The 13,162-nt window shown below is 20.4% G+C and overlaps 1 protein-coding gene across 1 annotated transcript in view; it reads left to right on the forward strand.

Moving 5' to 3' along the window:
- Positions 1–261: 261 nt before the first annotated feature.
- The window catches only part of LOC116186625 (odorant receptor 67a-like), a gene marked incomplete at its 5' end in the record, with an annotated part of 17,554 nt that continues 4,653 nt past the window's right edge, over positions 262–13,162 (forward strand). The window contains 1 exon segment of the mRNA XM_031514521.1: positions 262–452. Within this exon segment, the coding sequence (XP_031370381.1) occupies positions 262–452 (191 nt within the window).

A 13,162-nucleotide genomic window follows, 5' to 3' on the forward strand; every position in this document is an offset into this window, starting at 1 on the left:
ATTAATATTTTAATAAATAAATATTTTAATAAATATTTATATAAAAATATTTTAATAAATTTTATCAGTTAATGATTAAAAATTATTTTATATATATATATAAAACAGTTCACAATATACTAACAATTGTGTTTGAGGATTGGAATAATCGTGCTCTTACTGATAAAAAAAAACAGCTTATGGTGGACAATACTCGTTTATCTTCTTGCATTTCAAATTTTTTATTTGGCATTTATTCAGCAACTTGTATTTTATATTCAGCAAGTATTGTGCTGATTTCTGATGATATCGATAATACTAATAATGAATTGATTTTGAACAACAAAAAATTATTGCTTCCTTTCGATTTCATGATTTTTCCACTCTATGAATTCGTTATAGTTGCACAATTTGTATTTGAATGTTTTGTAGCTCTCACAGCTGGGATGTTAATGGTATTTTCTGCGGCATTAGTAAGTTGATTGTTTTTAATTTTTACCACTATATATATTATAACTATTATTTTCCACAATCAAAAAATTAAACAGAACAAATTGATTATTTTTATTTTGATGAATATGACTGTTTATATTATTTTTGATGATGTTAAATTCATAAAGTTTAATCTTAAAAAGACCGAGACTAAAGTCTTTGCAACTTTGAAACTTGTATACAATAAATAAAATAAAAAAAAAAAGTAGAAAAAAAATATACCCAATTTTATTAAAAATATACCCAATATGCTGATTTTTCTATAAAAATTCTGAAATTAAAAATAACAATAAATAGATATTTGAAAATTTTTGAAATGAGAAAAATAACATTTTTCAAAAATTTTCTAAGTAGTTTGAGGAATCTCTTGATTTCTAAGATTTTCTAAGTAGTTTAAGGAATCTCTTGATTTCTAAGATTTTTTTTAATTAATAGAAGTTCATTGATAATTAATTGATTGATGGAGGATATCAAATAATTTTTTCATTTGCAACAAAATTTTTTGTTTTGGTTTTATTAAAAAATTATTAACGAAAAATATTAGCCAATTATAGAATGCATAATTTAAACAAACAATCAAAGCAACAAACAATCATGCCGAGCCAAAATATACCCAATTTTATTATCGCAATACTATAATTAATTTATGTGCTATATGCTTGGCTAGTGTTTTTTATTCTCATTAACAAAGTTGAAATAAAAATTTTCATAAAGAAAAAAATTTTTGAAATCAACTTAAAAATTATATTTTTATTAAAGTTATATTTTGTCATTCTATTCATATATATTTGTAATTCAATTTTGGAACATTCTATAAAATTGTTATGATCTATAATATAGGTCATAATTAATATTTCCCAATTGATATATCATGATAAACTAATTAAAATATTTAAAATGTTTACAAAAATTTTATAAAAATTATATTAAACATGAAGATATTTAATTCTTATTAATTTATTAATTTATTAATATTCTTATTATAATAATTTGTAAATATTATCTATATAATTACAAACATTATTTCACAAAAGTATACGAACTCAATATAAATAAAATTATTAATAATAAAAATTAATAATAAAATATATATCAAATTTAAATTCTGAAAGTACTGTAATTAAGATATTAATATTAAGATTATATATGCAAATTTTTTTTAACAAGATATTAATTTCTTATAATTTTATCATCTATTTTACTTTATTTCTTTTACTAGATTTCTGAAAAATCATTCAATCATAATTATAATTTTTTATTTGTTCGCAAATAGTAAACACATATTTATGATCTGTTTATTCAGTCTTTTCTTGCATAGAACTTTCTATATTATTATCGAATGGGTTCGAAATGAACAATCTAAAATAATGTTGCTAGATGCCAATATCATTTTTCAGTAAAATTTTTTCATTTAACAATTATATATTTTTATGACATTTTAACCTAGCTAAAATGCAACATAACTTTGAATGTTTCACGGTAATTAATATCATCCTACTTTTAATTAGATTTATGATTGACATATGTAAATCAGTTTTAAATAGATGTTTTTGTATACTCATCTCAAATCTAATTCAAGAAACTTTTTGTAAAAGCATCATTATTAAAGGATAATCCACGATATTATTGACTATGATATGCTTTATGACTTTTCTAAATTGTCTATAAAAAGATGCAATTGTAAAATTTTGTCAATCATCATTAGTTTATTATCATTCTGATATAAGTATCTAATAATAACATAGTATAATAACATAGATTATCAATCATGATAATATTGTGAATCATTACAAAAAATAGCGATCTCGTATAATCAGCTCGAATCTCTATTCCAATACTGTTCATTGTTCTTCAATACATCCAACTCAAAGACACACATCTATCTAAGTTTCCAGTTATTTGCTAGTGCAAATATGGTCCTTGAATTGGATATTGGATCTGAAATAATTGTAAATTATAATTTAAAAAATGCATAAAAAATTGCTAATGCGAAATGAATTTATTCGACCTGGGAACAGCAGCACACTTTTCCCAACAATTGATGTACTGAGCAGATCGTTTCCTATGTGTGGCATTCATCGAGATTTCGATCATGAATTACTACTAATATGGACGCGTAATTTTTCAATCCATCAACAAAGAAATCGATAGCCGTTCCATGTTTACAAGGACAGAACAAATAATACCTATTCAATCTAGTCTTTCCAATCCAAAGTTGAGTTATTCTTCGAGATTTTTGATTCGTATATAAATGTACAAAATACAGAGATTAATTGGCGATCCATCAGCTCATATCCAAGCTAATCCCTATTAAATAATTTCTGTCTTGCATGAGAAATTCTTCGTAATCCACTTCCTTCAAGAATGATTAAATTGAAATGTATTACTAATTGATAAATTTACGGTAATTCAAAAATACATACTTATTGTGAATACCGCAATTGACGAATTTCATTGCAATTTCCACAAGAGCTTCAAGAATATGTATTTCGATATGATTAGTGAAATTCGTCACGTGCAATGCACACAAATGTATTCCGCGTCTAATTATTCGTATTTTTAGCAATAACTGTCGACATCGCTTACCTAATCTCTCTTCCGAATGCTCATGACAAAATGGATCTTCAACGATTAGATAGAGAACAATTAGTGTTCAAATTGCAGTACGGCAATAAATGACGAGTTTATCACACAATTCGCACAATCGAGAAAGACGAAAGATTCATCGAATTTTCAATGAATCAACTAATCGTCCGCGAAAACAATATATTATGGAACCGTTCATTTTTGTCGATTATTACGAAGTCTCGATTAGTTATCGATGGCTTTCATGAGCTTAATTTGCGCGAATTAATAGAGACTCAGTCAGGTAGTGATTAAATGACTAAATTCCGCAAAACGTTTCATAACGATTGTGTTTCCATTGTGCGGAAACATATCATCAATTTATTTGATAACTAAAAAAACATTGTGAAGCATGATCTTTATTCCCAACATGTCAATAATCAAAGAATGTACATTACAATTCGTATGATATCTGTAAAATTAACTTCATTTTTTATTGTTGCTACAAATAAACTTTCCAATATCAAGAACTACTAACTTCTTCAAATATCAGGATAGGCGATAAATTTAGTTGAAGGAATATATTTCGTTTCGAGTTTCAAAAATCAACGCGTAGATGATATCGATTTTTTACGGCTAAATTTGCTGCATTACACAAGATATCATATACAAAAATAATGATGCAAATATTTAAAATAAAGATATAGATATTATCTGATATTAACTACTCTACTCCTATTAAGATTCAAAATCATACATCCTTTTTTAATACGAATACATACTAATGAATCATTCATTACAATAGAGCGAATGCAATAAAATTAGGATAAAGGTTTATGCTTATTTATTTTTACGATTCCGAAAATAGTTTATTTTGAAATAACCACGTATCTTATTACGATTTTATTATGCAAATTCTACAACTAGGATAATAATCCATAGACAATTCGTTCTATCATATGTTCTAGTTTAATGTCGAAGAGTGTAGATTTTAAGCCTTTATTAGGAAATATTGGAAAGTCTCATTGCAATTATGAAGAATTATCTATTATTCGAATACTTTCTTCAATTCAAACTTACATATTCTCAATCATGAATGAATATTTATAATCCCATAGAATATTTTATTATAAATGAATGAAATATTTTATTAAAAATATTTTATTATATTATATATAAATGTTTCTCAATAAAATTAATTATCTCCATCTATTCCTATATTATTGACATCAAGATGAATCATTTGAATGAGTTTCAGCTGATAGCAGAAACATAGCGTGAAAAGAGATAGCAACACGATTTCTCCAATAACGGAATAAAAGATTGTGCATTACTATCGCAAGATTAAATGGATGTCAGAATCGTGATCCTTAAGAAATGACTCTTTCGCTTTTACTATGAAAAATTGACCAGAAATTATAAAGAAAGATTAAACATGATATGAAAGATATCACCTGAACCATCTGATGGTTCATTAACTAAGCTATCACAAATCGCCATTTTATCAAAGAGTGCGAAATCACTTTTCAAAATTCAAGAAAGAACAGATATAGATTATGATATAGATTACAATATATATCAATTGCTTAAGGACTTTAAATCTAGTATATTGCTACTTTACTATTCTACTATTACTATTTATTATTAATCACGTGCAACTAGTATCAATTAGTGTTGTATTGCAATTATATATTTTTAAGACATTTTAATTTAATTAGAATATATGATCCTAAGTCTATAATATGTTTCATACTCAATAGCAATCAATCCTATTCTTGATTAGATTTACTAGATACTAGATATTTATATATAGATATAATTAAATCTCGCATACATTGGATAATACATAGAAATGAATCAATACGTGTCTTTATGTGACACTCGTCATAGAAAACATAGAAAAATTTTCTATAGATTATATCATCAATACTGCTGAAGATAATTTTGATCGTCGGATATAATTAACATACAATACTACATAGAGTATTATATAATATAATATATTATCAATTACATTGTGAGAAATTACAGTCTTATATAAGCATATTTCATTGTAATACAGACCATTTGCTATATATATATTCAATTTCCAGAGATATGCACCTATCTTAATTCCATTCAGCTATTTGTAGTCACGAATATTATTTTTATTTTTTATCTTCACAAGTTTATCAAAATAATTGCAATATTTTAATAATCGTTTTGAAATTCGCTACATTCATATATAAAGATTTAAACGATTATGTTTAAAACAATTTAAAAATGTTAGTTATTTTATTTTTTCTTAATTGTTAGGTATTACAGGTAGTCAAATAGATATCACATGTCAAAAACTTATTGAAATTCCAAGACATTATAAAGAAGAAATATTATATATGTTGAAAAATATTATTATCAAACATCAAAGGATTCTTCGTTTATCTAAAAATGTTAAATATATATAAATGTTAAATAAATATTTGTTTCTATATACACTGATACAATTTTTATCAAATATTTTAGTGATATGCTTCTTAGGATTTATTCTTGTAAATGTGAGTCAATTTGATATTTTTTGTCATAAAAGAACTATCATCAAATAAATCGCTGATTTTTAAAAACATGATATTTAATGTATTTTTGAAAAATTATTTGATATGTATCAAAATCCATTATAAAGAAATGCAAATACAATATATATTTAGAAATTAAAAAAATATTTTAAGAAATATTTTCAAAATAATTAAGTTTAAAATAATTTATTATCAAATATGTATTTTTATAAAAAATTATAAAAACAACTTTAAAAAAATAATGAATTTTCTTTAATTACATTCTAAAAACATTTGTAAAAAATAATCAATATAAGCGATCAATCAACATTCGTATTGGATTTTTTCATTTGATGAAAGTTATTGTGCATTGCAAACTGGACTATTCATTATGCAACTTATATTTGAAATATAGAAATAGATGACTGATCATAAAAAACTATTATTGATGAAAATATTTTTCTAAAACGATAAATTAAGAAATAAATTATGTAATTAAATAAACATAGAAATCCTAAGCATATTAAAATAATACTTTACATTATCATGTCTCCATATTTAGATTAATTATGTTAAAAATGCTAAAAGAAAAAACATGCAGAGAAAGATAAAAGGAACTTATTATACAAATATATATATAATTCTTTTTCATATTTATTGATGCGCTTGCCATGTCTTGTATCGCTTATTTGGCAAAATTATATTTCTTAATATGTAATTTCATAAAAAAAATATTCATAATTTTGAAATTTAAAAAAAAATATATATTAAAAAATAAATTTAAAAATATCTTAAAATAAAAAATATAAATATAAAAAAATATCTTGAATAATCTTTTTATTTATCATATTTGTTTTTTTAATATTGTTCAAATAATATTTTCTATTTTTTACCATTAATAATAGATGTTATTAAATATTAATGTAACGATAGAATGTTTATTAATAATAAACAGTGTTAATTTTTTTAAACTTTTCTTTTCTATTTAATGTAAGAAGGGATCGTAACTTATTATCGTAAAAAATAATTAGAACTTAAACATGGAAAATATATTTTCTCTTATGTTATTAAAATTAGCGATTTATATATAAGTTCTTATTAAATATTTTATGAAATTCATTTTTTTTATACATATACTCTATTATGCATTATTTATTATTTCAGGCTTTAGGCACTGAACAAGGATCTACAATATTCATAAAATGTTTCCCTTATTATATTGCTGCGAATTGCGAAGCCTTCATTCTTTGCTATACAGGAGAATATTTTATGTTTAAGGTAAAATATATACTAAAATACATACTAAATTAAATACATTGACTAATTCTTTAATATATTTTGAAGTAAAAATTATTTTATTTACATGTTATATTATGCTTCTAAAAATTTTTATATACATATTCGATGATCTTTATATAAATTTCATTATAAATTTCTGTATAATCTATATTATTTTATTTAATAATATAGAGCATTTCAAAATAATAAATTAATTATTCAAAAGAAACAATAAATAATTATAATATATATATTTATGATATAATATATTAAATGAAACATTTCTTCAAATCTGTTTTATTTTTTTTTTAAAAAGTTTTAAACACATAAAATAAATTTTATCATAAAAAATGTTTAATTTTTAACGCTTCATCATTCTGTTATAAACAAAAATTTAAAACAAAATTGCAATCAAAACACAAAATATAAAAAGTGTTGAAAATTTGAAGATTGCTTTCAAAGATTTTTTTTCTGTCAAAAAAAAATATTCTATAATATAATTTATGCTCTGTATGCATGCAAATTTTCATTAAAATCAAAATTATTGCGTTAATCTCTTATATATGATCAATTTCATGAATCATTATAAATACAATATTTTGTATTTTCTTTGTTCTTCATATGCTGAATGTTACAAAATTAAAGTTAAAATATCTTTTATACATATATTTTAAATAATTTTTTACTTAAATAGTTTAATAGTTTTTTTATAGCGAATAATCAGAAATAATTTATCTTATAATTAATCTATTTAATATAGTTGATTAATATTAAAAAATAAATATAAAATAATTTATAAAAATTTCATTTAATAAAATAAAATTAGTTTTCATATATTGAAATTTGAAAAAAATTATTTAATTTATATTAATTAATGTTTTTTTCAAATTGTGATCAGGTTGATTCAAAACATTTTTTTAATCGTAAGATAATTGTATAATATTTGTTCTATTATATTACCAAAAAGCATTTTAAATGAATTATATTAAAAATAACTCATCAAATAAATACAATTTCATTTTTTTACATCTTTTATTAAAATCAAAGATTGCATTGCGATAAAAAAAGAAATTCATCAATATTCATAATATGATAACCTTAAGTTAAATTTCAAAATTGAAGAAAATATTGATGAGTATAATTATTTCACTTATTTTTAATGTTTTTATCATTATAATTTAACTTATTATGCATTAACTTTGATATCTTTTTAAATGATATTAAAAATTATTATTTATCATAGTGCACTAAGCATTCAAAAAGATATACCATAACGTATTGAAAAAATAATAAATTTAAGTCAAAATTATTATATATTATATCGTATATTATTATATGTTATATCGCTTAATTATTCGATAATTATTACGATACAATAGTTTTAAATAATTCAAAAAAAAATAAATTATAATAATTTTAAATACATATTAATTTATATAACGAAACAATTATATTTAACATTTTTTTCGATTTTGAAAATCAAAGTTAATTAATCACAAAATTATACATCATTGAATTTTTTTTCACCAACATTAATGTAATATTAAACATTGTTCTTAAAAAAATTCGTGTACAATGCATTTTATTCATTTTAAATGATAAAGTAACGAATTATTTTCGATAGTATTTTTTATTGATTTGCTTTGATATTTTTTTTTCTCAATCATTAATTTTCTTCTACTATTAATTTTTTTCAGAATGAAAGTATTCTTCATACAGCATATGACACACTTTAGTATAATTTAAATCCACGGGACAGTATTATTATAAATCCACGAATTGTATTATTAATTTTAATACAAGCTCAAAAAAAATTGATACTTTCAGCTGGGAATTTTGTGACGCTTTCTGTCCAAATATTTGCTAGTGTGAGATTATTATAATATCAAATATCATTATTTTCAAGATATTCACAATTATAAGAACATATTTATAATTTTTGAATATCTAATAATTATTATTAAAAATTAAGAAAAATCTAATCATTATTAAAAACTTTCTATATTATTTAATTTATAATATGATTAATTTTTTAGATGCAAAAAGTTTCGGCTTCATATATTTCAATATTAATGACAATATATTAAAAAAAACAATTACATTATATCATTGAATTTAGGCGTGTATCTAATATATATTATAAAGAGTAATATTAAATAAATAAAGATATAATTTTAAAATATCTATTAATTATTGAAAATTTTTTTAAAATTTATCTTTAAAATTTCTATAATTTAAAATATCGCTAAATTATTTATTTAATGAAATTTTTAAATATCATATTTTAATATCTCAATATCCTATTTTAATATTTCAAGGTAAATATCACATATTGCATTCAATATACAATTAGACTGAAATTATAAGAATTATAATTATAAAAAAATTAAAGAAAATTGTAATTGCAAACAAGAATATATTCTGTTATTGCTATAATTATAAATGAAAAAGATTATTTTTCTTTCTTAAAATAAAACAATTATTGATAATAACTTTTTTATTACAAGTCTTTACATTTTTTGCTTAGAAATTATTTGTGTAATAATATTTAAATAATTTTATTTAATTGATAACTACATTAAGAAGAATTAGGATACAGTGGGTATTTAAATATGCAACTATTAAATTCAATTAATCTTTAAACATTCAAGATATATTTTATTTAATCTGCGACTATTGTGATATTATTCAAGAAAAACTTTAATTATTTTTTGGTTTAGATTTACTATTCACAAAAACTGCAAAAATAATTAATTAAGGAATAAAATTTTTCTAATGAAATAGACCTTTTTAATAAGGAAAATATCTAGTGAAATTATTAAAAATTAATTTTTTTTAAAAATTAATTTTTTTAATAAAAAAGCAAAATAATTTGACACATAGTGATAATAATGATACTTAATAATGGCGGTCATCTTTCTTGTTGTTTAATATATAATGCAATTAATCAACGGAATTGCAAAGCATTATTAAATACTATTGTCTTCGCTATATGTTTTGTCAAATTATATTATTTTTATACATAATATGTAGACTATTATATGAAACTTAAAATATTTTAGTATTTTTTTTTTATTTTTTGCGACAAACTAATTATCTGAATGAAAGAATTTTAAATTATTTATTTTTCAATGATTTTATTAATTATATCATTGTAGAAATTAATCTTTGTATAAAAATATTGTAATTATGTAAAAAATAAATAAATATATTTACAATATAATCCGACTAGTACGTCAGTCGCTATAAATGAAATTATTCTATTGAATTTCTACGATGTATTTCAATATTTCTCAATTGAAGATAGAAAGCAAGATATCAAAAATTTTAAAGTAATTTAAGCAAAATCTTTCAATCAAACTTTGTAAGATTGATATAACTATAAAAAAGAAAAAAAAAATTGTAAAAGAGGGGACAAATGATAGCTAATCAGTGATAGCTATTATCGATACATTTAACTTAATTTAACTTGGTTGAATATTATGTTGGATAATGACATTAAGATAATAGATATTGATCATAATAAGAACTATTGCTTATAGACGTTGTTGAATGCTAATATACTATTCGAAGAAACATTTATCAATCTAGAACAGATTTAAATATATACGTGTTTTTAAAGAAAAATTTTTTTTTAAATTGTATATAAGATAGTAGAAATTATAATGTCACTTAAAACTACAATTATCTGTCCTATAGAAGTTTGTCTTCGTTTAATCAGCATTTGGCCATATTCTTCGTATAAAATTGTACATCGTGTTTTTTGGATAATCATGATGGGTATCTCCACAGTATTTCAATTTTGGTTTTGTATTTCTTATTTTAAAACAGCAGATTTACCTGATCTGTTAAATAGCACTGTGACTTTGTCAAACACAATTACGTTCATTAAATTGATTATTCTTTAGTAATAATCTTTTAATTATCGATAAGATATATGTATATCTATGTAAAATTATATATATTATTATAAATATGATTAATTATCATCTTTAATCATAAAATGGTAGTTAATGATGCAAATTAACGATGTAAAGATAAAAATTGTTTAGCTATTAATTTTTGTATATTAGTTATTTAATTTATTATTATATTTATTTTTTATTATGCAATTTTATTATTTTTATTTATTTCACTTATTATAATTATTTTTCAATTTATAAATTAATACTTATTCAATATTTATCAATACATTTTTTTTTAAATTTTTATATATTGAGATTTTACTTTCATATTTATAAAACATTTTAATAAATGTTATTAATTGTTAATGATTGTAAAAATTATTTTATATAGCACATTTCATAATATATTAATAATCATATTTGAGGATTGGAATAATCCTACTCTTACTTATCAAAAAAAACAGATTATGATAGACAATACCTATTTGTGCTCTCGTATTTCAAATTTTTTATTTGACATTTATTCGATGACACATTTCTTATTTCTATATTCTATATTCGGCAAATACTATGTTGATTTTCGATGCTGATGCTAATAATAATATACTAATAATCAATTGATTTTGAACAATATATTGCTTAAAATGAAGTTTCCCTTCGATTTCACGATTTTTCCACTTTATGAATTCATTATAATTGCACAATTTGTATTTGAATATTCTGTAGCTTTCACGGGCGAGGGGGGGGGGGTTATTTTCTGCTATTAGTAAGTTAATTATTTTTAATTTTCATTTATCATTATTATAACTATCATTTTGTACAATCAAAAAATTATACAAAACAAATTGATTATTTTTATTTCGATGAATATGATCATTTGTAATAATAAATTTTTATGTACAAAATATTCCAAAAATCAACCAACAAATTTCAACTGATGATTTTCTGGAATGATATCAAACAATTTTTTTATTTATAAAAATTTTCGTTTTAATATTATTAAAAAATTTATTAAATTTTTTAAAGAAAAATAATGGCCAATCATAGAATGCATAATTTGAACAATCGTTGAAGAATCCAACTATTAATCAAATATACATATATATTCAACATTACAATTACGGCGCGACAAGTCTACATATTTTATGATTGATTAATACATTTCATTAATAACTCGTTAAAAAAGTTGAAACGAAAATTTTCGCAAAAAAAATTGTTTAAAATTATAGAAAAATCAATTAAGTCTATCAGTTGACTTTTAATTTTTAATTTTAATATTTTGTTATAATCTATATCAATATTTCTCAACCAATATATTACGATAAACTAATGTCTTTAGAATATCTATAATATGCAAAAATTTTATGAAAACTTTATTGAATATAAGGATATTTAATATTTGTTAATATAATGTTAATAAATATAATTATATATACTCATTTAAGAAAGTGAAAATTTTAAAAATTTCACTGTTGACAAAACAATACGCTATTAACTTAACAATAAACATATATACATAAGATTTAAATTGTGAAAATACTGTTATAATTATTCTAAGATATTAAATATCAAGATATATATGTAAATTTTTTTTTAATAAGATATCACTGAAGAAATATTTTTTTAATATTTTTAGTATTTATATTTTTTTAATTTTTAATATTTTGTTTCCTAAAATATAATATCGTAATTATACAGATAGAACAACTTTAAATATATAAATTATTTAAATTTAAACTTTACTTTATTATTCAATTGTAAATAATATTGTATTAACAAAATTAAGTTAAAAATTATTAAATAAAATTGTATTAAAAAAATAAAAAAGTTCTAAAATTTGGTAGATTTCAATGTCAATTTTTGAACAAAATTTTTCATAAAAAAAAATATTTTACTTATAACGTATTATATTCTACTTTCTCTACATATATATAAATTTTTATTAAGAACAGAATTTTTAATTAGAATAAATTTTTTTATAATATAGTGTTCGAATATTTTCATGAGTACTTAGTATATGTAAATAATTAATAATACAATTGAAAATTGTAATTCATAGATTACAATTTTCATATGATTATATAATATATACGATTAATGTAATAATAAAAAATTCTTATTATATTTTAAATGTGCAGATATGTTATATTATAAATAATTTTATATTTTATTTTATATTTAATACATATTATATTTTTTTTTAAATAATAAACTATAACAGATATATTATCATTAAATAAATAAATAAAAATTTTCATCACAATAATGAATTGGGAAATATTGCGATCTATACATTGCGAATATCTCACAAAAACAATATTTATTATTATTTATTTTCAAATCTTATAAATTCATTCAATGATTTATATAATTAGCATAATTAGTGATAAATTAAATGAAAATACTAAAATT

This window comes from Apis dorsata, unplaced genomic scaffold, assembly GCF_000469605.1.
Source record: "Apis dorsata unplaced genomic scaffold, Apis dorsata 1.3 scaffold_1047, whole genome shotgun sequence".
NCBI lineage: Eukaryota > Metazoa > Arthropoda > Insecta > Hymenoptera > Apidae > Apis > Apis dorsata.